This window comes from Botryllus schlosseri, chromosome 15 (assembly GCF_051294905.1).
Source record: "Botryllus schlosseri isolate E-star chromosome 15, Bs_hap1, whole genome shotgun sequence".
In the NCBI taxonomy this organism is placed as follows: Eukaryota; Metazoa; Chordata; class Ascidiacea; order Stolidobranchia; family Styelidae; genus Botryllus; species Botryllus schlosseri.
The window spans coordinates 2,813,869-2,841,842 of record NC_137250.1 but is presented as its reverse complement, the minus strand read 5'-3'; the positions used below and the strand labels follow the sequence as shown (position 1 = coordinate 2,841,842).

The 27,974-nt window shown below is 41.2% G+C and overlaps 1 protein-coding gene and 2 long non-coding RNA genes across 3 annotated transcripts in view; 1 reads left to right on the top strand and 2 right to left on the bottom strand.

The window, feature by feature from the left end:
• The window catches only part of LOC145457646 (uncharacterized), a 379,671-nt gene that overhangs the window by 121,295 nt on the left and 230,402 nt on the right, over positions 1–27,974 (bottom strand). The window lies entirely within an intron of this gene.
• Positions 592–4,254, bottom strand: LOC145457887 (uncharacterized). Its single transcript, XR_013920999.1, has 2 exons — positions 3,428–4,254; positions 592–1,314 (listed from the first exon to the last, which is right to left on the bottom strand). It is a non-coding gene; the product is annotated as an uncharacterized LOC145457887 (long non-coding RNA).
• Positions 9,887–11,843, top strand: LOC145457559 (uncharacterized). The gene is made up of 3 exons (XM_080335780.1): positions 9,887–9,994; positions 10,793–11,039; positions 11,479–11,843. Exons 1-3 carry the CDS (start codon positions 9,887–9,889, stop codon positions 11,595–11,597), a joined length of 474 nt encoding a protein of 157 aa, XP_080191906.1. The 3' UTR covers positions 11,598–11,843.

Sequence of the window (27,974 nt, the reverse complement as noted above, 5' to 3'; positions counted from 1 at the left end):
CGGCAACAGGGCATTGCGGATCTTATTTTCAGTCAACATATGACATTAAATAGCAAATAGGCCGATGTATATGCGGACTTGGCCAGGTGGAAGTGATGACCATTTTGAGTCATCAGCTAATGTGAGCAGTAACATTTAGTAGAGTGGCTTTCAATTTTTTGTCGGCGCGGACCCCTTTTTTTAACCATCACGGCATCCTCAATTATATGGCAACCAACATTCACCTCTTGTTAATAGTCCTTTTTTGCAAGTCGAGAAGGTACATCTTGGCGAGTTTGAAGTAACAACCTCGGATAACTGCGGATATCTATTTTTTGAAACTACACTGTAAAAAATATCCTCGGTAAATCCCGACATTAGGTTAGGTTCAAAATTCCCCGAGTTGTGACCCGGGAAACTACTTTCCGACCTCATTAAAAGTAGGTAAATCCCAAGTTCTCCCTGACTCGGATTGGAAAAAACCGAGTCTGATTGATAATTTTCATTGAACTTTCATCTCAGCCAAATCCCAACTGTGCTGACTGACCAGGATTGCAAGAAACCGAGCCTGACAAATAATTGTCATTGACCTTTCACCTTAAACACACAAAATCAGTAGTCAGTCTGCAGATTAAAAAGCAGTGTATATTAGCAGCAAATAAAGCAATGTTCCATACAAGTACAATCAACAATATTGGAAACTTGCAGTGTCACAAATTCATAATGATGCATAATTATTACAGGTAAACAAACAATATATGTTTGTTGTTCAAGTTGAAAATTTTATTGTGTAATGAGCACGCTGTGCTGGTGCCAACAATTGAACAATGGTGCTTATAAGGTTTAGGCCAGTTGGTTGCCAATACGAGCAATCCAAAAATATAATCAAAAGACCAAAAACTCTGGGCCACGACCATTACAAATATATTGAGAATTGATATCGCCAAGGACGACTAGAGCAGCACCGATCAATTGAAAAACCAATGCTGAGCGTCGCAACACAAGTTATTACTGCTGGCAGTCATCAAAGAGGGCACAAACAGGACCTCCACAAATCATAATACGACAATTAATCATCGGGTATCATGTTTAACTTGGTGCGAACAGCATTAGTTGGTTTGACGTCTGGAAGCTTGGCGGGAAAATTTGCGACAAAGTTCAAGGAGTTTGATGATTAACGAGCAAACTTCACGTTTAAAACCCAATAAATAGCCATCAGTCATGCTAGAGCATGGTGAAAACCAAATAATCCTCTCACAGCTTCTCCATCGAAATGAATCGTCCACTTTTCCATCAGAGAATTGAATGCGATGGTCGGATGGACATTCTTCGGTCCTACGGAATAGTTTAAAAGAGTGTGAGGTTTGTGGATCAGTGATTTATAATGTGGGCGGGTAGGCAGAAGCTTCAACATTATGTAAATTATATTTAATTAATGATAACCCATGAATTCTGATTGAAAAACGCGCAATGCATGACCCATTGAACTTCTTTATGGACTATACAATTAAATAGTATATTCATATTGAAATGAACCCGAATATTTTCGGCTGACACTCGTCAGGGGTGTCAGGGTCACGAGTGTCAGCCGAAAATATTCGGGTTCATTTCAATATGAATATACTATTTAATTGTATATTGAAGTTCTGTACCTCCAAGAAGCTCTTTATGGACTATGCATAGCAATGCATCGTCAAAGTACATTCCATTTCATTTTCACTTAATTATGCCAGAGCACACAGTATTCATCAGTTAAAACTGTTGAACACGAAAAACGCATCAGTAAGGAATACAAGTAGTTGACTGCTACTTAGGTACTCTGGAAAAGTTAATTTACCAGATTACTCATGACTTTGCTTTTTAGAAGGCATTGGGAAATATTAAGCTTGATGCGGGGATGTTCAGTGAAAATAAGTTGGAAAACGATAGGCGTAGATCAGAGGTGGGCAATTATTTTCCTCCGCGGGCCAAACGAGAAAAATAGATACGTTGGCGGGCTGAGTGAAAATTTTAGCTATATTCTCCGGCGTATTTTAATTTTTATTTGCAAATTACATTGTTAATAAATAGGGCTCAGTGAATGTGTTGATATATTAGGTAATGAGAAAGTGACAGTTAAAAATAGCTATTTGCTGTCATGATTCGAAACAATGTTGAACATGATACATTTTAGCTCCATGTTCCTCTATTAAGAATCTAAAACAGTGGTACTCAAACTTTTTTAGGCACGCCTCCCTTAACGATAGCGAACAATTTCGCGCCCCCTTGTCATGATATCACAAAATATTAAAAAGTGCAACCAACGGATAGTTTGATGGCATGGACGATTCTAGCCGTTGATGACAGAATTGTGATATGTCGTCGGACAATACACAAGGCAACAACTATAAGCTGGGGGTGTATCGCGCATAGCTTCGCCCTCCCTTGACCGAGTGTTTCGTGTTTTTGTCATAAGACTGACTTTAATTAAAATCCTTGATCTCGGCGACATGCTTGGCAAAAACCGAAAGGACAGGTTTACCCGCGACTCCAGTATACGAATATTTAGTGCTCTGAATTCTAAATCTAAACCTTCTTTGAATTTCACTTTTTTTCGGCATGGCATCCTTTATGGGTAATAGATATGATGACTCGTATAGTAATCGCAAGCACTGATTGACTTGTTTTGGGATTTGGAAACATATCACGTAACAAATTAAAACACATGCCATATAATGCGTAATGTGACAATGGCAACCAATAAGGTTTGCACTAAACTATATGGAAAGAGTGATTTTTGTGATATCAATTGCTTCTTATACTTTGCCACATTGCCTTCATTTTAAATCTGGATTACGCATGTCAGGTACGTAGGCAGCGCAATCGTGGTATATTAATGAACAGGCTTCAAAGTAAACGACTTTCCTGTTCATTTGATACAGCCTATAGTTTTAGTCATTCAAAATGCAAGTTTATTGTTTTGAATTCCAAGCAACACCTCACGGGCCGCACAGAATGGCTTCGCGGGCCGCACTTTGCCCAGGTCTGGCGTAGATCCACACGAGCATATATAAATATTCTACAAGATACATCATGTGGTCATATCATATCGTCTCAAATTAAATAAAGTACGAACTGTGAAAACAATACTGACAGAGGCCATTTTAAATGTCCAAAATATGTAATGAATGGGTGGAAATGTTTAGCTGCAGTTTGAGAAATACCAATGATCAACATACCTTGTCCACAATCAGGAAGTTGTCATACTTTTCTTTGAAGATGAGATCCACACGAGCATATATAAATATTCTACAAGATACATCATGTGGTCATATCATATCGTCTCAAATTAAATAAAGTACGAACTGTGAAAACAATACTGACAGAGGCCATTTTAAATGTCCAAAATATGTAAGGAATGGGTGGAAATGTTTAGCTGCAGTTTGAGAAATACCAATGATCAACATACCTTGTCCACAATCAGGAAGTTGTCATACTTTTCTTTGAAGATGGTTGGGATGTAGACCATCCAGTCCAGTATTTGAGTACCTGAAAACGAAGTGTCATAACTCCGGAAATAACAAATAACGTAGTCAGCGAAAGTTCGAACTTCGGCGGTTTATCAAGTAAAAGGGGTACGTTGACACATGCGTAGGGCACAATAATTCGAGTACTCGAATACGAATCCAGCATAAATTGTAGTGATTCGAGTCGAGTAGTGAAAAACGATTGTTTCGAGTATTGTAATTATACGCTCCTTTTAACTGCTAGTAAATTTATCAAAGAGACGTATAGTTCAGATAGTATTTTCCACTGCGGAAACCGTGAAATCACGATTGGTCGTAAAAGCCACAATACTAGAAATATCATATTTCTGAAGTCATGATCAACCCACAGCATCGCCACAAAGTGCAATTAAATATGTACGGCTGGAAAATACCATTGTGATACTCGAATATTCGACTGGAAGCCTGATAAGTGGGTTAGAATTGAATCCATCACGCACTCGATTATGCTCAGCCCTACGCAATGAGCGTACGACAATTGGGCATGCGACACTTGAGAATGTGGGTGAAATTTGGGTTTACGACTGCGTAAGGTTTAGAATGAGGGTCTAGTTTGGAATAGGTTTGGGGTTAAGATATATACAAGAGTTAATTTCAGGATTATGTTAGGGGTTAGGGTGAGTTTTTGAGTTGTGAAACCACATGCCAAAGTGTGGCATACTGATCTGTGGTTTTTCATTGTGTCGCATGCTCATTGCTCGTGTGTTGGCCAACCCGTGAAAGGATAAAAACATTACTTACGCTTCAACTTCGTGAGGACTATCCAGCGCTAGTATGAATCTTGATGCTGAGCTATAACTCTTCCCAAAAATTTTTGACGTCAGGTCGACAGAGTAAGTATCGTCGGAACAGTCTTGTTTCTGACAAATCATTTTCATTTCTTCCAAAATCTGAACAGTGGGAAATATTTACTTCATGGCATACCATGCCATGGGTGGTTAGTATAGTATAACTTTGCTGCGGGGGCCTTCAATTTCATTAGTAGTTTAAATTGACGTGCAAGTCCGGTGACGTACTGGTCATAACTATGTATAATGCTCTACCAATACATAGAGAATATTATACACTTACGAAAAATATATAAAATATATATCATAGCGTTTAGTGTAATTCATTCTTGTGCGTTTCGTATGTATGCACACAGGGCTTATAAATCGTGCCTGAAACCAATACGTTATACCTACCCAATATGCACCTGCCAGAACTGGGTACGCACACAACAGACTCTTTGTCGATGTCCCTTTGCTAACGTTATGTCGACGATCTTTAAAGGTCCTTTTCATCCTATCCAAGATTGTGTTTTTATCAGCGTTTCGGCTTCTTTTCCACTCAGTCTTCATTTCATTTTGATGCGCTTCGATGCTACGCTCATCCTCCGGAGGGTATAAGGTTGGAATCTACAAGAAAAAATATATTTTCTAATCAGAGATGGTCAGAGGTATTTTTCATGGTCAAATTTTGACGAGTTTATAATTGCGTAATTGCTATTACTGCGCGAATAGTCAATAGACTCTCGCATAAGCCATGAGTAGGTTTGGGCGAAGTTGCAGACCACTTTCTTTAATAATCTTCAATAATCTTCAATAAAAGTTTGAGATCAGGACTATAAAAAGTTTGGGAACCCCTTCGTTGAAAAATTCGCGTGACGCTGTGCGTTATAGACGATGTCACCAACACACCTGATGGGAATCGCTGGCCTTTTTGCCTGATATATCAGGTGAGCAGCGACGAGTTTCCAAGTTCAAGTAATTTAATAAAAAAATATTGAAAAATAAAACAGTGTGAGCACAGGACACCGATTCCATACAGGCCAACACACGCCCGGAGGTCATACTATGCTGCATGCTATCTGATTTGAGATTTTGGAGAAATGCCAAGTAGAGTTTTTGAAATGTTTCAATTGATTTCAGTTATTATTAATGTAGTTGTTTCAAAATATGCTATTCTCTTGTGCTCAATATCAATATCCTCAATATTCCTCCTCTCACCCGTTATACAGGAAACAAACGTTCAACAACAGAGTTGTTAGTTTTTGGAGAGGTTCCCTCTGCACCAATAAAAATAGACTCGGTGAGGGGTGAATCGATTTCGCCAAGGCACATCAGATCAGACTTGGAAAACTACGGTAGATAATTTAGTTGTGTAATTTCACAAAATTATAGCGACATGCCAGTAATCTAATTCTAATCTAATTTATTGCAAGAAAAATATGAGTAGGTAAATATTCATCTCTCTTGTGAATGAGCCTACTGATCCTACATTTCACTTACCGCCACTGGTGCTCAAAATCAGCCGCAACGTTAGTCCATCTACAATTGCCGACATGTTGTAAAGTTCGACGTACGAATCAAATGTCTTGTCATAATATTCCATTTTGAATTGATTGTCCCCAATTTCATTACGAAATACATTTCTCACAACATCAGGAACCGCAGATTGGTGATTAACTCTGACCACTCTTCTAATATCACCATAACTAATCAGCAGTTTCATATTCAACTGTACAACAATCACAGTGGTAATTTACTAACCAGCTGTAGTGTGTATCTGTAAAATAATGAAAATTGCACAAAACTTGTGCCAAGCAGTATTTTTCAATCAACATACTACACTGTATGAGCTCAATTATCTTTAGGCTTCAAACTTACATATTTGTTGATGCAGCCTATAAAGTATGCATCATGGGGCCTTTGGTAAAATATTTCCCCGGGCTGAAAAACGTAAACAGAACCGGTTTCCTCCAAAGCATAGCAGTGTAAATGTCGTACAAATCTCGACTTCAGCAATTCACCACACATGTGCCACTGTTCATTGAAATATAGAATATATTCTACACGACAAAATATTGATCCATCATCAGCCTCATTTACAACATAAATCCCCTGCCTACCAAGCATATCCAGTCCACCAGCGAATCATTTACGTCGCGTATCACGCAATATCCAGTGCATTATTTTGTCACATCCATTGTAATTGGGCAGTATAAATAGCCAAGAAGCGAAACATGTTAAAAATTGTCACGCCAATATAGCTTGATCAATAAAATGTGACAACCATTGTATTACCAAAGTTGGATTGATGTCATAGTTGATTTGATCTCTGGAAAGCTTGAACATGCGATAGCAAAATCAAATTAGGGTGTAAGGCAGAGGGCTGGGTCTTATCTGCCACACCAGAGCCCTGATTTGGAGAAGTAGGGTCGAAGTGGCCCGAATATGTTTCGGAAATCAACATTAACTAGAGCTGGCATCTCGAACGCAAATGTGCTCACGTCCAATTTCATTTTCTCAGATCTAAACAAGATACCAGACAGTTGAATATTACCGATTATTAAAATTTCGAAAATGCCGACGCGGCCGCGTATTTGAGACTCCTGAAATAGAGCATTGTGTCTCTAGATTCATACAATTAGGCATTGGATAGATTCATACAATTAGGCATTTTCTCCAAGTTCGCGTGATTGCTTGTTACTGCATTGAGCAAATTTATTATGGCTACCCATTTTAATATGGGAGGCTTGGGTGACGAGATATCTAGTAAGCTCTGATTAGGGCTTTGCATTTTATAGTTTAAGTAACGTTGGTGTATATAGTTTCGTGTTTATCTTTTTTTCACAATATAAAAAAAACTTAATTACGGTCATGTAGTTTGGTAATATTTTGATCAATGTAACCGAGATCAATTCGTTATGGATTGCGCGTTTCCAAATATAATATCAATATCCTGTAGATCACCAGATATCCGATCCACTTCGGTATACACTGGATAGACATAGTTTATACTATATGTTTAGAAAATCGCTCAAATGTTTAAGAATTGTCCCGATTTTAGAGGATTTAAGCGGGTAACAAGTTTATTGTAAGCAGCACTTGAGCGAACTCAACAAAAGCAGCACTTGAGCGAACTGAACAAAAGCACAATCAATGGCTTTATATATAAAGCGACATGAGAGAAAGCACTGTACGCTTCGATAATCGCAGTGGTGGTGCCGCATGGTGTCGCCACATAGCCCCCCCCCAGAAGCGGGCAGTTCAGTCGTGGTCTTCCTCGTGGCTTCGGTTGAGCCACCGGAACTGGCATGGAGAGGGTCCACGTGTGCCGGTTTTAAACGGTCGATAGAAATCGTCTCTTCCCTTCCCTTAACTTGAAGCTTGAATTGAATGTCTTTGAGGTCCTTTCGAGGACCTTGAAGGGACCGTCGTACGGTTTCGTCAGTGGAGGTCGGTGTGTATCTCGCCGCACGAACACGTAACTGCAATCTGTCATACAATTTGTAATTATTACTCGTGTATTGCCGTGCCTGGACATCGACGTAGGCAGTAACTTGCGAAGCGTGTCTCGCAGCGTCGGCATAAACTTCCTGCTTCTTGTGTGACTTCCGGGGACATATAAACTGGCCAGGTGCGTTGAGTGTATAGTCCCGTGAACCAGTTCGGCTTATGTGGTCTTTAAGATCTTCCTTGGGAGCGGTCCGGATCTTGAAGGGACCGTCGTACGGTTTCGTCAGTGGAGGTCGGTGTGTATCTCGCCGCACGAACGCGTAACTGCAATCTGTCAAACAATTTGGAATTATTACTCGTGTATTGCTGTGCCTGGACATCGACGTAGGCAGTAACTTGCGAAGCGTTTCTCGCAGCGTCGGCATAAACTTCCTGCTTCTTGTGTGACTTCCGGGGAGATAAACTGGCCATGTACGTTGAGTGTAGTCCCGTGAGCCAGTTCGGCTGATGTGGTCTATAAGATCTTCCTTGGGAGCGGTCCGGATCCCAAGCAAAACCCACGGAAGGTGGTCCACCCAGTTTGCATCGGTCAAACGAGCTATTAACGCGCTTTTCAGGTGTCGGTGAACCCAAGAAGTAGTGCGGTGAAGTTCGATACCTAAAAGTTGGTTGATTACTGACCACAATTCCGATGTAAATTAGGGCCCACGATCGGAAGACAGATTGGTAAGGAACACCAAACCTAGATAGAAATCCAATGAAATATGAACGCCTTGGCGCACGTGATAGTTGTGGAGTTTTCGATTGGGATCGCTTCCGGCCAACGCATGTAGCGGTCGACTATTGTAAGTAAGTAGGTTTTGCCTTGGCATTGAGGCAAAGGGCCCACCAGATGAATGTTTATATGGCTGAAGCGCGCTGAAGGTGTTGGGTAATCTTGACCCGGCGAAGAGACATGCTGATGTATTTTGAACGCTGGCACGCCAGGCATTGCTTGGCTCACAACCCCACTTCTTTCTGGATACCGTGCCAAACGAATTTCGAGCTCACGAGTTTTTTCGTTGTTAATTGTTTCGAAAACTTTCCTTCTCCAAGGTTTGGGAACCACAGGACGAGGTTGTCCGCAGGAGATATCGCATAGCAGCGTGACTGCCGAGTTTCCGATAGGAATGTCTCTGAGTTGTAGGTTTGTGACCGCAGTGCGATAAGCCCGTACCTCGTCGGTTTCTTGGGCTTTAGCTAAGTTTTCGAGGTTTAGGACAAAAGCGTCGGCTGTTGGCCGGTAGTAGCGATCGTTGGTCTCGAAAGTGCTTCCGCGACCGTGTTGTGTTGTTTTTTCCTTTGATGTGTTGGACATCAGTGGTATATTCGGAAATCACGCAACGGTGCCGCTGTTGTCGTGCTGACCAAGGCTCCGAAGGTTTTGTGAATGCGTAGGTGAGTGGCTTGTGGTCGGTAAAAGCTGTAAAAGGGCGTCCCTCTAGGAAATATCGGAAATGCCTGATGCACAAATGTAGTGCCAAAAGTTCTCGGTCGAAAGCACTGTATTTTGTCTCCGGTTTGCGAAGCTGCCGACTGAAAAAGGCAAGGGGACACCATTCCCTGTCGACCAGTTGTTCTAGGACTCCCCCAACTGCCGTTTGTGAAGCGTCGACAATGAGGACGGTTTTGGCAGCGCATACTGGATGGTGCAACATTGTTGCGTTGGCTAACGCTTCCTTCGCTGCATTGAAAGCTTTTTCTAGCTCGGGGTCCCCAGACTATGTTTCGTGGCTTGCCGGCCAGCGCACGATAAAGGGGTCTCATGATGTCATGATGAGGACTGGATGATCTCCGGACAATTCCCAAACTTATCATTCGTTGGAACTCCGCTTTGGCAATAGCTAATCTGTCTGGTGAAAGACGTCTTGCCCGTGCGTGCACTGGTTGTCCTAAAGTCACTATGTGGTGTTCCACTCCATGTCTCGTTGTCGACGAAGAGAACTTAGGGACTGACGGTTGAGGGTGCGTGGCAAGGAACTTGTCATACGGAGAAGCTATCGTGTTCAGCTGTGGTGCAGGCTGAGCGTACCTGCTCACCGGGTAGGTTATGCGCTGATTTGGGTTAATAAGAAGCTGCTTCTGCATGTCGATCAGCAAATGATGAGGGCGCAGGAAGTCGATTCCGATGAGTTGTCGGGAGACGTCGGCCAGAACGAACTTCCATGTGAATGTCCCCGCGGGGATGTTGAGCGTCACGTTTCTGTGACCGTATGTGTTTATTATGCTGCCGTTAGCCGTTTGCAACGGAGCGCGTTTCTCGTTAAATCGGCGTTCATAATTTGTAGGCGGTAGTACACTATAACTTCCGCGCCGGTGTCGATGAGGAAATTTTTCCGGGAGACGAGATCGTGCACCAAAAAAGGCTAGAATGTTGACCGGTTGCTCTAGCCATCAAGGGCAACCGGCCATGGTGTTCCCTGAGGGGAACAAGGAGGAGAGCATTTGCGTACGTTGTCGCCGAAAGTCTTGTGATAGTAGCACATGTCCGCATGAGTACTGCTGCTATCTGTATGAACTTGTTTAGGGCGCTTTTTTGATATGTTAATCGCATATTCTGCGTGTGTGCTACGTGCGTGCCATAGCAAGTCGGCTCGCTTGGCCAACTCCCTAGGATTCGTGATATTTTGCTCGACGAGTGCTAGGCGAATATTCTTGTGCATACGCTGAGTAGAAGTAATGCCATTAATTTCTACTCAAATGCAAGTGGAAGTAGCGATGTCCTTGGGAAGTTAAAACTTCAAGTATAATCAGAAAATAAACTAAATCATATTCGATCCCGTTTTGAATTTTCAGTTATAACTCAGAAATGAAGGCTCGATGTTCATCGCAATGTTGAATGACATCATCTATATATACTTCCTAGTAAAATTCATTACAGTGATATTCAATACAGTACAAGATGTTAAAGGGGATATCGATAGTCTTTAACACCATGTTCATCCTGACCGATCAAATCTGCCGGACCAATCGAATCTGCCCAGCTTATTGTTCTTTCATATCCTATAGAAAACCAAGCAGCGGATCCGAAAACCAGCGACAACCAATCAGCACCAGTTCATCGACAGCAAGCCGTTGATCAAACACCAGTCGAAATGGAACAAACACAATGTTGAACGGAATGACAACTTATTGCAGATGCAAAGTCGCAGCCAAGTCATTGTGGAAGTACCACAAAATGCGATTAAATTGTTCAAAGCGTTGGAAAAAATAGGAGACGTCGATTATACAATACTAGACAATTCTTCGGAACAAGGTAAGAGAATCAATCTTAGAAGTTCCTAATTTCAATTTTGCATTCCAGCATTGACTACGTTCACCACGCTTAATGCTACAAGTGATATTGAATGTGGAATTACAATCGTGTTCGATCCCTTGTTATATACCGGAGGTTGTCAAAGTAGTCAGCACTGCTGCTCAAGTAGAAGTAAAATTGATCATGAAAATTTCTACTCACCTACAAGTAAATTTAGCTATTTCCCTGCTAACACTATTTAAATATAAGTAAGAAATGAACTCCAGTATAATCATAATACATCCCTTGTTATTTATATAAATGTATTTACTGTCCCGATATATATCGGCCTGTTGATTGATTGTCTTTGAACATTTTTCATAGTCCTGTCAACATTACCCGATCCAATCTTCCTGGCCGCTCCGATTTACCTTACTATTATTTCTGTCATTACCTACAGGAAACCAAGGAGCGGGACCGGAATTCAGCGGCGAGCAAGCAGCACCTGTTGTCTGGCAGCAATCTGCTAATCAGGTTCCAACAGTAGTGAATCGAAATCAAGAGCGTACCGACATGTAAGAAAACCCTTTTTTATTTAGATAAGCTACACGCTAGGTATTGAAATCCTTTATTTTGCTCAAATCGAGCTTGGTCAATCACGGGATTCAATTGTTTCGAAGAGTCTCGGTGGGTGTAAAGTATAGCCTGTCGCACTTGGAAATATGCAGTCAACTGCGCGACTAGTCAAATAAAGATAAGTGCGCCATGCTGATCTCTAAACTGGGTTAGAAACAATTGCGAGGCTTCCTGCCTTTCGTTATTCAATATTTGAGCCGTTACAAAACTAGATTGCATTAGAATCAGGAGGTGGAAAGGACTCGTGTGAACTTGATGAAGTTGTTCAATGAAACGCAAGCCATAAAATTGGGGATGGACACCGAATGATAAGTGTTTGATCTTGGAAACAAATAATATGTATGGTTCACACAGAAGAAATAGGTAAAATAGATTATTCCTTCAATGCTGCATGCGGAGCAATCGTGATGTCGACGCCTCTAGTCAGTCTTGTTCAGGCGTTCTTTAACTTTTTTGCTAGCGGAACTTCAGGTTATCTGGTCGGTTCTGCGTACCTCCGAAATTTCAGAAACCGATGACAGAAGGGTCATTGCAACAAGGTCAACTGTATTTCGGTGATTTCATGGCTAAGATAAGACTTGACAATATATCAAAGTCCTACTCACGACATCGTTACCGAAAGAAAATCTGTTTGTATAGCTGCTTAATGACGTACTGCCTTTTCACGGACCCGCTAATACTAGTATACGAACCACTATGGGGTCCGTGGACCCCAAGTTTAAGAACCCCTGGTCTCGTGACTGCGATGAAACAGGGAATATTCCTTTGTAAAACATTTGCTTCAGTAATACGTGTACTGAGGGTGTTTGTGCATGAAGCCGATTCCACTCAGATACATTTCGCTTTCACGTTTGGACAGAAAAGTCATACTTCATACTTTCGGTGCTTACAGAGTTATCATTAGCGCCGCAGATTATAAATACCTTTTGACACCGCCTTCATATAGATTGTATAAATCTCCGTATCGTATGTTAGTCGCCTCCAAATTAATAATGGTAATGTTCTTTTGTAATCTAAAACAGACTATGTATGTACAGATGTCAAAGATATAATTACCACATCATATATGTTCTTATCGTCGATTATATAGGACAATTCAATATTGTCTTCTGAAGGAAGGTATATTGTTTTTCAGATTATTCGAGGCAATGAGGAAAACAGTTACCTGCTCATGTTAACATCGGCAAACCAAAAGTGAGATTTGAGCATCAACTAGTGATATTGATTCCGGGTAATATTGCTTCTCCCATGCAGGTCTCACCCGCAAGCAGCATGCGATTCAATGTTTATGAAGTATAAAAAACGGGCCAGAAGATACTTCAGCTTGAGGAGGGGCCCAACTCCGAAGCCATTCTACGTGAAATACTTCGGAGAATCGATGCCACGGAACGAACTCACGAGGATTGCATCCGACGTGAAATGCAGCCTCAATCGAACAACAGGTACAGTAGAAATAGATTTCCACGCATCGAACGAATAAGCTTGTTAGTCATTTATATTATTGAGTTCTGCATTTTTCTTGTTGAACTAATTTCGAAGGAAAAGTAACATCGATACGACTTCAACAAAATAAAGTTATTCAATACGGTAACAGAAAGGGAAGACGGAATTATACGCCAAGGATCGCATACAGCATTGGCGAGAACGGGATTTTGCACATCGAACTTGGAACAACGGCGTGGCAGGAAGCTCTCAACAGGGCTCCCAAGCCCCCAAGAAAATTCGATGTGGCCATCTACCTTGCCTTCAAAAAGGTCGAATGCCAGGACTTGCGGAACAAGGACATATACGGAATTATCAAAGATATATTTCCGTATTATCAAGCTTCGAACAAAAAAACATTTAAGGTATATGGAAATTATTTTATTGATGTGTAATTGTAACCAATGCATATGCAGGAACTCTAATTTGTTTTATTCATTTATTTGTGGCAAATATGATTCGCTCTCCAATTGATGACTTGAAAGTCGGTGACTGTAAGCGTAGCAGAACATGTTTTGTATCCAAATATTATCAAGTCTATATCTTTTCAACAGAGTAGCATACGGAACCGCTTGACGACATTAAGTGCAAAGAAGGGGGAAGAATCTGCACGTCGAAGACCGTGCCTATACAGACGCTCCGGGTTGTCGCGAGATGGCAAGATTCTTTGGAATATCGCTGACGAGCCTGCACTGAAAAGGAACTTGCTCAATTTGTCAAGTAAAAATTTACTGAAAATAAGTCAAGCAATTAGTAGAAATGGTATGTCATTTTTTACAGCTTACGGATATTTACTTAATGTGACACCGATATTTTAGCTAGTAACTCGAACCTTTGGTTTTTAAAATAATGTATTCATTTATTCCTTCTTTATTTAGTAGAAAATGTGTCTATTTAGCAGAAAATGTGTCTCCTGTTAACTAAAACTACTTCTAATACTTTTTGATTATTATATTCCAGCTGATGTTCGGGAGATTTTTGAAAACGATGATGACCTGCAACAGCTTGTTCCTGTAATATTCCTGTGATTTCGATCACTTTACGGCTTGAACGAACCTGAAGAAAATTCACCCTTTCTGATCCGAGCATCATCCGATTGTTTCTGCCTGTTTTCAATCATTGACGTCTATTCGATTTACTGAAACATTCATGTTTTACACGTGTTGTTATATCAGGCATTTTATTATTCGGGTAAACTTCCATCTTTTATCTCTGAGCACAATGACGCCGTGCACATCATGGATATAAAGTTCTTGATCCACACATGAGTCTATTAAACCTCATAATTTCGCATTACCCTTTGCATTTTTATTATCATAATGTAGAAGAATTCCAAAAAATATTAGTTACAATGATGCTGTTGAAGCCTGAACGTGTGTCCAAATACGACATCTCAAATTCCATGATTGCAACAAGGATTATATATATTGGAGATATAATGAAGTTGCCAGGACGGAGTTTCAAGGATTATATATTGGAGATATAATTAAGTTGCCAGGACGGAGTTTCGAACCACATCCTCCCTGCTTGAACCACTGCACATGGCACGTACCACCAAAACGGTCACAATTTGACTACCAACCAATGCCTGATTGCCTACAACCGATGATGGCCAAGTCGGGCGTGACATCACAAATCATATGCATGAGATGGCAGTGTGTCTTGACGTCAAGGGAACCTCGTTAACTTAATTAGGTTATCCCTAGTGTTCCCTGCAACGTGTTACGAACAACAGCAATTGACTCTATAGCTATACTGAGAAGCGTATGGATTTGCTTTGTCCTGTATATAGTTACGCACTGGTATAAGTATGCAATCCCTAGACTAAATCTGCGTTTTGAAACTACTTTATCAGTTTTCAGGCCTGTTGTTTACATTTCCACTAGGTGTCTGCTCTACAACAGTGGTTCTCAACCGCCGGTCCGCGAAGTCTGTCCTGCTGGTCCGCCAGGCATTTTACAAGTTTATACTTTAACTTCAAGATGCAATATGTTGAAGGCTTGTTCATCGATAAAGTAAATGAAACATCAAAATTTAAACTAATTGAGAACTTCGTGAGGTAACATAAGGTCTGGTAACATTTGACTTGTTTGTTTGTTTGTTTGTTTTTGGGGTATTCATGGTGTTTGTCGACTGCTATGGTCATTTTACACCAGGCCGATATTCTTCTTATTTTTCCGTAACTGCCGACTTATAGCACGGCCCACCTCTAGGCTTTTTGTAAGACACCGCTGACGCGGATGAGGTGGCGAGGAATTTGACTTGTAGTATTGACGCGGCTTGATTTGACTTGTAGTTCAAGCCGCGTCAATATTTTCACGCTTAGCCGATTTTGTATCACTAAATACCTTGAATATTAGGGACCTTTCTACCACGAAATACGCATGGTTTATAGCAGTGGTTCCCAAACGGTGGGGAATTCTTCACTGGTTGGGAATTGAATGGTTTCTGGTGGGGAATAGACGCATTTGTTCAAAATTATATACAGGACAGTCAACATATTCACGGAGTCACATGCGCAATTACCGCTACCAGTTAACTGCTCTGGAATGCATGTATCGAAAATTATATTGCGTGCTGTTCACAAAACCTCAGTTTTGACTCTGGATGGCCAATGATGGCGTTACAAACGCATACAGCACGACTAATTTGACGGTAAATACCGCTTTCGCGAAATTATGAGCGTTACTGGTATCGGTTCACAATTCGTTCCTTGTTGCAGTTATAGGCGATTTTCTTGCGTACTGGTGTGGTTGTGTGTCTTGCGTAGTCAAACCAGCAAATGGCTGCTCTGTGACAACAAAAGGGCTGGGTAGTTGGAAACAGGACCGTAACTTCCGCACCCCAAATCCCCCAATTGGGGAGGGGGCGAGCTCGAAGGAGCCCGAAATTCTTACGTGAATTAACATAAATTAAAGTATTGTTTAAAAATTTATGCCATTTTTTCATTTTTTCGAAAAATTTTCGCGCTGGGTGCGCGATTTAATATTGCCAAATATCTGATTATTGGTTATCCTTCCCTCATGAAACTATACGTATAGTTGATAGAAATGGAAACTTCGGCGTCGGCCATCACTGCGCCACGACGCACCAATACCCAGCAATAGTAGTTCAGAGCGGTAACCTTACATTTCTAGCAGTGACTGTCGCAGAACGTTTTTTATTGGCCACACCACGGCTATTAAAAAGGTTGTGAAGCGTTAGCTTGGAGTCATGGAGACAAAGACCGGTTAATGCTAATGGGGAACACAGCTATGCAGCTTCACTATAGCATGCTGTTATTGTTGTGTATTGGAAATGCGGAATGTGGAGCATCTCTTATACGTGGTGTACATGGCGGATCTACGACATTAGTCAAGACTTCACTTGCATTAACGCAATGCGGTATCTGATATTCTGTTCCTTCTGTTTACTGTATCCAAATAGCAGGTTCGTGGATCTCATTACTAAAACAAATCTTGGAATCTTAACCGCATAAATATAAGGTAATTCAGACATGTTCATATTATATAGGGGAGATGTGGTACCGATGGATCACTGGGACCGAAAATACTTGAAAAATTCTCCATGATAATTCCATGATTACACTCCGTGAATTTGTCTACAATTGTATGCTGGCAGAATCTTTCCTCACATGCAAAATATTCGACCTGCGTGTGTTATGGGGCCTGTGACGAATGATTTACGTTTTAGGGGGTGTAAAGTAAATTTGGATCGACATTTGCATTTTTCTATGTCACCTTTCAGACTAACAAACCCGCCATAATTTTTGAGGTGAAGTATAGGGCTTGTATCAGGCTATATAATGGCACGTATTTTTTTAATCAATACCATCCTCGAGTGGACTATTTTCAAGTCAATTACAATATTTATGGGGTGGGGGACCTATGGTACCATGGCCACATCAAGCAAAATAGATGGACCAACTAATCACTTAACAACAGAAACTCGCCTACATATATATAGGCTGTAAATCATATTTACCTGTGGTGTTTTATCGCTATTACGAGGTATTTCAAAGTCAAAATATCGATTTGCGTGTAACATGTATGTGGCATTAATTTTGTAAATGTTAGCGTAAATCAAAACAAGATTTTATGCCAACATTTGAGTTGATATAATCTATTTTATTCTTGAAGGTCGCGACGAAACATTCTTCATTGACTTGCTGTAGCTTAGCTTATAGTACACAACAAAACAAGTGAACAAATTTGAGTTTTTGAGCGTATGTCTCATAGGTCCCATGGTCGTGTGCCTTTGGACCCACCGGGTGGGGACCGATGACACGTTCGAGCAACAACTTTTAAACGTTTATAAATATTATTTGAAAAAGCGGATACTCATGTAAATGTCTGCGATAGGTAGAGCTTGTATCGAAGTGTTGAGACAGCAAAAGATCTGCTATTCTCGGCTGAAGATTTGAGGGACAGAGATCATTTTGCAATTTTTGATCCATCGGTACCACATCTCCCCTAATCAATAAACGAATTAGGCCTACCTCTCATTAAATCATTGTTCTATTCCCTGATTCCACTTCGTTGAGACTTCGCTGTTCACTTTACTGGTACGCGTAATAGTTGTAATGATTATATCGCACGACGTTTCAAATTTTGATTGCGCCATCTAGTCTAGCGTCAAGTCAAGCGTGAATGGAGCAACAAAAAGAGACAGAGAGAAGGGCGAGAAAAAATATTTTATTTCTCATCCGTGCAAGTCAAAAGTGTGCATAATACCGATGCAGTAGAATGAAGTATAAGTTGGTAATCCTGCATAGGCTGGAGGCCCGATATACCAGTGTCATCAAAGTAGGGTTACCACAATTTGGAAATCTTGAAAAATGACATTTTTTCAGAATTTTCAGACTTGTAAAACCGGAGGATAATTCTCAATAAATGATAAATTTTACCCAAAATACAGTTTTTACCTTCACACTGTCGGGTGGTTGACTAAAAATATTCAACCTTTTGTTCAGCTCCCGAAATACCCGCCGGAGTGTCACTTCGGTGCTGATTTACGGCATCTCAGTCGGATTTTGCAATAAATATGACAAAAATTCTCAAAAAAGAGGACAAAATCTCAAAAAAGAAGACAAAAGGGTGTCCTCCGAGTACACTTTCAAAAAATTCAAAAAGAGTACAAATCCTCTTAAAAGACGACGTATAGCCATCAATGCCTTCAAAGCCATACATCGCATTGTGTCTTGTATATCGCATCACACATTAGGTGTGTGCAAGTTGTAACTTGTAACCAGGGCCGAATCCACATTTTTTCAGCCCCCTTCCTCCCAAATATTCACTGATCTTGGTCCCACCGTGGAGTAATCGATGAAACTTTTGTGGGCTTACTAAATGTATCTGGTCGCTAAAGTTTTTGAATGAATTATATCAATAATATTGGTTCTTCCATAAATATAATTTTGATTCTCTCACCCCCCCCCCCTCCCCATATGAACAGAGTTAGCGGTAGAGCTTGGGGAGGACGATGTCTTCGAAAATGTAAGGAGCGTAGTTATACATCACCAAGTCATGTTCATGTCACACCGATAAGAATATTTATCAATGCTGGTGTGTACTGCACCACAGAGCTATATATACACCGCACATCCGGTGGTTTCCCACCTTTTATGGTTGCGACTCAATTTCCAATTTGAAAATGTTCCGTGGCCCAGTTCAAAATTTCATGATCTAATTACCAATTGAAGGTCGGCACATTTGCCCAGACTTACTCACGGTCTATTTTGGAAGCAGATTACGTTCAACATATTTGCGAACCCCAGCATAAAGGCAAACTACCCCCAGGTTTAGAACCATTATTTTTGAATAAAGCGTCCCGACGGCTTAAACCCACTTCATGAATATACCGAAATTTTTCATGTAGCATAAATCTGCCAAAAAATAAATATTGTTTATGCTGATTTACGAAAAGCTTACTTCAAGCCTTCAAAATTCAAGACATTTACGCATATTTTAGAAATTCCTCCTGGATGTAGTTTTAACAGTGACATTCTGGACATTTCCGGGAAATTCCGGACGTAGGCCCTATGGCATCCCTACGCTACATTTAGGTGGTCAGCAAATGATACTTATTTAACCAATCAATGAAATCCATATAAAGAATGTATCGTTGTCTAATGTAAAAAATCTATCAGGCGTATGGGGTATATCTTGATTTCGTTTTATATTCTCTTGTAAGTCCGCGTCGAAATTGTTGGCAAAGCGACGGAAGATATTGATTTTATATAATTATTGTATCATTTAATGACCCCAGCTGATACATTTGGCGACGTTTAAAATGTCACTACGTAGGCCTACTTCAGCATTGTGGCATAATGTGGCCCGATTTATCTCTTGGTATCGTGTACATCAGTGGTTCTTAACCTTTTTTTCTCCAGCGCCCTTTTTCAAAAATTATCTTTCTCCAGCGCCTCACCCCCCCCCACCTCATATCGTAAGGACTGTAATAAAGACAATGGGTAAGAGGGAGAGTCGTAACAGCACTTCGTCAGTCCCCATTAAAAACGATTGTCTTGCGCACCCATAGCGTGATAAACCCAACCTCGTGAGGATTTCGCCCCCGAGAACCCCATCGCGTAATTTCGATGGTCAGCAAAGTTTTATGCTGACCTGGTCGCCCTAGGCGCCAACATTGTTTTAATGCATGAATGACTAGGTGGTAATTGCATACATATGTCCCTATAAAGCTACGACCGGTTAAAGCACCTATGGACTATTAGACTTATATACATCGAGGTTTACGCTCAACATAAGGGCAATCGTCTTCGGCTAAGGTTTTCTCGCTGGCGGTCTTTTTGACACACTTCTCGGAGTCCCATATTAACCGGAACTTCATATGTCTTCGTGCATCGTGGCGTGGTAATGGCCGACGCCGAAATGCCTATTTCTACTTTCTATAATCATGCGTATTCTTGCGTGGGGGAGTAGTCAAAACATGATGTTTAATTTATGTTCATTCACCGAAATAATTTAGGGCACCTTTACCGATTGGGGGATTGGATTGCAGCAGTTTCGGTCGTGGCAAGAGGTCAAAGTCCCGTCGGTCTTCTCGGGACTTTGGTATTGGAAATATTTCGCGCTTTATTCGCTCTCGAGGACCATTCGACTATAACAGTGGTCGGTAACCTTTTTCGACCGAAGAGTCATATTGGCCCTATATTTTAAATTGTAACTCCCACAAAGCCATACACGTCAATCAACTGTTACGTCACATTGGAACATCCGTGACGTATTGACAGCACTAATATACGGGATTCGTAGTGTACGCCACATTTTTTGCCCACATGAGTTGGTGGAGCCAAACATGGTCAATACAGCAGAAAATACCCGCCGTGTGATACGTCTGTGCATGACGTGGGGTTCGGGGAAGCAAGTGAGGAATTAGTGAAGCAAATTGCGAACCCTTCAATAGTTATTGGTATGTTCTATCGATGTTTATGAATGACAAGATTTTGAACATTTTTATTCCCAAAATCACAGAATTTTTATATTTATTGTTCGTAAATAAAGCGCGAAAGGAGAGGCAAGGCTCAGCTGAGGCACAGGCGGGCCAAGCCTCACCTGTGTGTAACAGTGCAACTCATCGTAAATAGCTTAGAATTTATGATCATTGATATTATTCAAATGTAGTTGTAGCGTTGATTCTTAAAATCCAAGTATTGATCGACATCTAAAATATTCGGCGTATCGTAGTGTTGCATTACGCACCTACACTTTTACGGCGGTGCTAAAAAGGTACTAACCAATCAATAAAATGAATAGCTATGGCGTTGTTTTTAATTTGAATTTATAATTGCGAATGTCACTTCGAAGACATTTTATTTCTCGGAGCAGATAAGGAAAACAATGTGTATTTGAAAACTGCCTTATCCTGCAAGTGTCGCCGTGTCTGCTATTCTCTTTCGTCAATCAAGGTATTGTGCAATCCAAGATTTCTAGGCGCGCGATGGTGGCTAGATCGAATTCGCGAGTGGTGTTAGTCGCCGGTGCGACAGCCACTTAAATTTAGGGATATTGAAAAGAGGGTGATACGAGCCCCTAACCCTGGATACCCCACTGTCCTGACCCCTAAAAGACATGTTTATGCTGCCACGATAATAATTATTCTCGCCGTCATGAAAATTTTCCTACGAATTGCTGGAATATTGATAAATTCAGTGCAAAATTGAAAATTTCTCAAAGAGCCATATTTTATACCCAAAAGAGTCATATATGGCTCGTGAGCCATAGGTTCCCGACCACTGGACTATAATAAACCATACAATAATTGTGTGTGGTATATTTAGGGTCTCATACCATGTAGTTCGAACCCTCCCGAATTCACATCTGAGATTAGCAATACGGGGGATTAATGGTATTGGATTTTGTCTTAGTGATTTGTGTAACTATAAGTAAGTCAACTGAGAATGGGATGCATATATCTGCTCACATTGAATTTAGTATCGTTCCCAGTTATTTATTTTAACATGAATGAAGGTCAATGAAGACTAATGCGTCTATTCACAATACTAAACCTGATAAAGTATCCGGAGTTGTCCACATTTCCAAGATGAATACTATACTCAGCGATCAGACGAAATTACAAACTATCGACCCATGCACGCGATCATGATAGCACGGCGAAAATCCAATCGCGTAGTCAACATGCGCTCCAAATCTTGAAAAATGCTGGAAAGATTTCATCGGCGATGTATGACGAAGTCAGACCAACTGGTTCACTTCGTCCGCGAATGTATGGTCTTCCTAAAATCCACAAGTCAGACGTGCCCCTTCCCCCGACATGATCGATGGTTGGATCGGCGTACCATTTACTCGCGAAGTGGATGGGATAATTTGTTAAGCCGGTGAGTGCGCTCTATGATGACAACTTCATTCGGGATTCGTTGACGCTTTCAATAATGTTCATCATAATGCCTCCAAGGTATACCTAATCTCCTTTGATATAACCAATGTCACTATCGAAGAAGCCATAGAGATCTGCGCCAATGCAATTCATGATGGTGAGCTTCCATCTCCGCCATTTTCCAAATCTATGTTCCTGAAACCTATGCGAATGGCGACTTGCAGTGATGAATTAGTTTTAATAACATCATGTACATTGTACAAGCAGATGGTGTTGCAATGGGTTCTCCACTCGGCTCCATTTCGGCTAACATCTTTGTGGGGTTTCATGAAAAGAGATTGTTGGATGCTACCGATCGGCCATTGATGTACTATCGCTATGTTGATGACACCTTTGTCATGTTCAATAATAAAGCACAATGTGATTTGTTCCTGGCCAAATTAAATGACCTTCACTCTTCTTTGAAATCTACTGTTGAAAAAGAGAATAACAGTTCGATGTTGTTTTCGGATGTCTTTGTTGAGAAGATGAACAATAATATTGTTACATCTGCCTACCGTAAGGCTACATTCAGTGGTTTGTATCTTTCATGGGATTCGTTTTGCCCTGTGAAACGTAAAACCAATTTGATAAGGACCCTGGTACACAGGGCCATGATGATTTGCAGTAATGAATAACTGAATTTTGAAATATATACTCTCAAATATATTTTTATTGCCAATGGCTATCCAGAGCATATTATCGAAGTAACTATTGAACGTAAAATACAAGATTTTCATAAAGAGAAGCCGTTTGGACGGAGAAGGTGCCTAGTTTATTTGCATCTCCCGTGGATAGACACAGCTTGTAACAGGTTTGAAAGCGACTAAATTATTTCTATATTTCGAACTTGGTTAACCTCATTTGCTGGCGTTCGCTCCTGAAGAGAGCCAGTCGAAAAACTTCGAGTGAAATAAATTTGGCAACACGAACGTATTGTTTGCTACAATATTGAACTTCTGTACTTCTGAAAGCCTATTTAAAATATATTCTGCTACGCTAAAAGCCATAACTTTTTAATTCGGCAATTCGAGAGCGAATGATATTTGCAACAAATAAATGAATAAAGAGGAATCAGAGTACCCGCATTCTCCTCGGCTACAATTACACGTGATTATAATACTTATCAGATACCCTAAATGAGAGTTTGGTCGATCTTTGGTAATACAGAAATTTATCTTGGATAATTCCGTATATTTCCTTGTTTTACATGTTCCGTGATTCGGCCTTCTTAAATGCACGTTCAAAATCCCGTTTCGCCAATGCTGTATGCTATCATTGTCGTGTCATTCCTCTTTCCATCCCTGTAGCCCTAAGGAATAATTTCATTTAGATGAAGTCATAATGAAGATACTTTTCCTACGAAATAACTTCAACAAAATAAATTCATAATTCATTAATGTAGGTGACCAATAAGCTTATTTGTTCGATGTAGGGCTGCATTCAAAACCAACCGTGATTTGAACAAATGCCTTTAAAAATTGTATAATTATGCCATAATTGTTTAAATACTTTCGGAAAACATGTAGCAGCAGCGTACGGACGACGTGCGCCCAGTATAGTCGACGTATATGATATGGCATGACCCTCAAAATAGACGTTGGTTCAACAGATATAGCAAGTAGTAACATTCGTACAAAATGGATGCTCTGATGATTATGACCGCTGACCGTGAAAATGTTACATAACGATGTAGCAATTGTTAAATATATTTATGGTCTGTTTATAACGGTGGTCGGCAGCCCTTTTCGTCGAAGGAGCCATATTTACCCTAAATTTTCAATTGTCAATGTCAACCGGCTGTGACGTCACAATTAGAGATTCGTGACGCCATGACTAAAATAATAATAAAAAGCATGTTTTAAAGAAGGACCTTGTTTTAAACATGTTTTTTTGTTTTAAATGGTTGTGGCACCGATTCGCCGAAGAAACTGTTTTCGTAATCCTTCATAAGTTGTAGTTTTTGTTTTGTTTTGCGGTATTCATTGTGTTTGTCGACTACGATGGTGATTTACACCAGGCCGACATCATTCATTATTTTCCGTATCTGCCGACTTATAGCGCGGCCAACCTCTATAGGCTTTTTGCAAGACACCGCTAACGCCGACGAGGTCGCGAGGAGAAACCTAGGTAGACCTCCTACACTTACGTATCGGAATTCTGAAGTCGACCTCGGTCGGACTCGAACCCGCACCCATTAGTGTTGCAGCCGCGGATTATACCACTGCGCTATCTCGCCACTCGCAAGTTGTAGTATTCCCTGCCCCTGTGTACCTCATACACATTGTACCTTATCTTGCAGTGTTTTAACCAAGTCACAACGCTCCGGGTCACAAGTCACTCTCACTTTTATAGTTTTGACTCGAGTCAAGTCGAGTCATTTTCAATTTACCACCGAGTCAAGTTCGAGTCCAAGTCAGCGAGCAGAGCGGGCAACAGGTAAATATTTTTTCAAGATAGAACCCAATATATAGCTTCTAATACAGTGGTTCTCAACCTTTTTGTCTTCGCGGACCCCTTTCGGACCGTCATGGACCCCGCAGAGCCCCATGAAATTAAGTTCAAATTTAGCCGAATTATCTTGCAATCGACATAGGTCTTCTTCAAATGACAACTGTAGGCTTAGTGATAAACAGCAAAAAAATGACCTCTTCGTAAAATAGGATCATACTATTGTTGTGACCTTTCGAGGAAAGCGTAGACGAATTTGCTTGATAGAGCTTTCTAGATTTTTATTAACTGAAATTAGGTTACAATCAAAACGGAACTAAGACATGCACTTTCAAGCGTGCAGACATAAGCAACTGAGGTACGAACAGAATGAACAGAGCGAAGTAATCTAATTACAGTAATCAGTAATCAACCAAGTGTCGCGAACAATCACGATATTCACCCCCACCAAGAAAAATAGGGACTCGCATCTACGAGGTCCCATGCCCGTAACGTTCGGGAGCGCGCCTTATGCGCGTGGATCGTCGTAGCGGACGTTCCTCTGCATCTCCGCTGCTACTGGACTGCACGACCTCATCGCGACTCGGAGAAAGGGGTTCACAAGCAGCGTCATCTCTTTCGCTTCTGGAGGACTTCGCAAGTTCATAGGGAGTCCTCTCAACTGTATCGCTGGTCGAAGAAACCTCTTCCTCCGTTCCTCCACGCGCCCAGGATGACCTCTCAGAAACAGGGTAGGGTGCGTGATCCTTAACCGAAACCGTCGATTCTACGCCGTTTCTGTATCGTATTAAAGCGTATTTAGGGTTAGCATCCAACAGTTCCACCTCGTTCACAAGCGGGTCGCCTTTGTTCCGCACAAAATTTTGTGGAAGCACTGTGCCGCCTTGAAGAAGCCAGTCGTGAATAGAGTCTCCTAGCATGGATATCCTTTCAAATTGGAAGAACCTTTCATGAGGACAACAATTAGTCGCCGTACATAAGAGAGACCGGATGGAATGCAGAGCATCCGGCAAAACTGATTCCCAATTTTTCTCGGTCAATCTCCGACTTTCTAAAAGCAATTCAACGGATTTCAACAGAGTCTGATTGAGCCTCCCGCATTGCGAATTGCCAGTCGGGTGATAGGGGAGTCGACTTTCTGGTGGCAACACGCTTGCGTGTCAGGAAATCAGTGATCAGTGAAATCTGTCTTTAGATAGAAATAATGCACCCCTGTCACTATGTACATATTCCGGTACACCGACAAGCGAAAACAAAGTTGAAAGACAATTGATGACTGTAGACGTCGTCTTGTCGCGACAAGGATAAGCAAATGGGAAACGACTGTATTCGTCGATGATAACAAGTACGAACTTTCTGTTTCCATCAACGGGACCTTTAAAATCGACGCTAGTACGTTCCCATGGCAATATGCGTTTATCAACTTGTTCGCTTGGTTTGACCTGAAAAACCGAGGCTTCAATTTTGCACATATTTGACAATTAGCACAAGTTCGTTAAACATCCTCCATAGAAAAGGGGAGGCTCTTGGATAGGACAAAGTGATCAAGACGTCGAATTCCAGGGTGACTTAGCGCTTCATGTATCTCTTGGAGGCTCATTTTGGCGGGCCCAGAGTCGAACAACACACCCGAGACAAAGTATCAGGTCCGACGTTCTCGGAACCAGGGCGATGAACGATTTGATACTTTAGCGGACTTAAGTCGAGTTTCCACAGAGTGAGCTTCGCATTTTTAATCTTACTCGGATGATATTTGCAGAAAATGAAAGATAGTGCATTTTGATCCGTGATCAATTTAAATTCATTTCGGTTCAAGAGATAACGCCATTTTCGAAAAGACTCGACGATGTCAGTGCTTCCTTTTCTACAGCAGGATATTTCATTTCACATTTTGATAGCGTTCGAGACATGAACGCAACGGGCCTGCCCTTTTGGCTTAGAATAGAGGCTATCGAGACGTCAGAAGCATCGCATTCAACTTGAAACGGTTCGTCACCATGGATGCAGCTCAAACAAACACGAAGTAGATTCTGTTTTAACGTTTAAACGCATTTATCTGCTTATCAAGCGGGGGGAACACGACCTTTTCGCATAGCGGTTTCACTTTGTCGAAGAAGGAGGGGATCCATTTTAAATAGTAGGAAAACATGCCCAAACAGCGTTTTAGACCACGAGCATCGCTTGGAACAGACATTTGCGTCAACGGTCGCAAATGATCTGGATCGGATCGAATATCATTGTGGGATGTCAGATGGCCAAGCAGTGAGAGCTTTGAAACCACAAAAGCACATTTATTTTTATATAGCGTTAGGCCTGTTGAATCGGCGGCCGACATGAACGAAGAAAGCTTCTCATTGTGTTCTTTTTTATTCCTTCCGTATATAGTTACATCATCTAAATAAGCTATCGTGCCATTCAGGTGATTGTCTGCTATGAACTTGTCAATGAAACGCTGGAATGCAGAAACCCCACTGGTGACGCCGAGGGGTAGGCGATGAAATTGATACAGGCTACCATCAGCTTCAAATGCTGTGAAGGGTCTGTCAGCCGGAGAGAGCGGCACCTGGTGGTAGACAGACTTGAGATCTATCGAGCTATAAACAACACCTTTTGCACCTTCGTTGACAATATCGTCAATTTTCGGTAACGGATAAGCGTCCAGAGGGGTGTATCGATTTATCGTTCGCGAGTAATCAATCACTAACCTTTTCTTATGACGAAGGTCTTTCCTTACCAAAACTTGAGCTCGCCAAGGAGATACTGATTGCTCTATAACGCCTTCGTCGAGGAGTTTCGAGACCTCGCTACGCACGAAAGATCGATCTTCTGAGCTATATTTTCTCGACTTCACAGCGACAGGCTTCATAGCTGGATCGAAGAACTTGAATATTTCAGGTGGCGCATTCACTTTGGCTGCAGCTACGGCACAATGCTTGCGTCCTATCACCAGATCTCCTTTTGGTCCACCGAAGTTGAAGATGACTCTTTTATGTTGCTTGAGGAAATCTAAACCGATAATTACGTCGGCGCACAATTCATCCACAACGCAAAATTGAGTTACGCCGTAATCGTTATCTTCGATACGAAGCGTCACGTTCGCGTGACCAATAACCCGAGACTAAGAAGATTTTGATGCCAGGGTAATGGTATAGTCCCGAGAAGTAATAACGCGATTAAGAATTTTGGCGAATGATGAGCTAATGTAGCATTCGTACGCTCCTGAATCTACCCGTACTTCAACCAACTTCTCGGCAACAAAGACTTTAAACGCCGATCTCTTCAAAGAGCCGGGTACACCGTCTAGCATTGCCAAATTGAATTTGCAAACTTTGGCGAAATGACCCCGTCGGCCACATCTCGAGCATTCGCTGTTTTGAGATGGGCAGAACTTGCGAAACATAGTATGGAAACCAGAGTTGGATCAATTACATTATTTCAGTTCAATTACAATTACAATTACAATTACTTTCATGCATCTTTCAATTACATTAC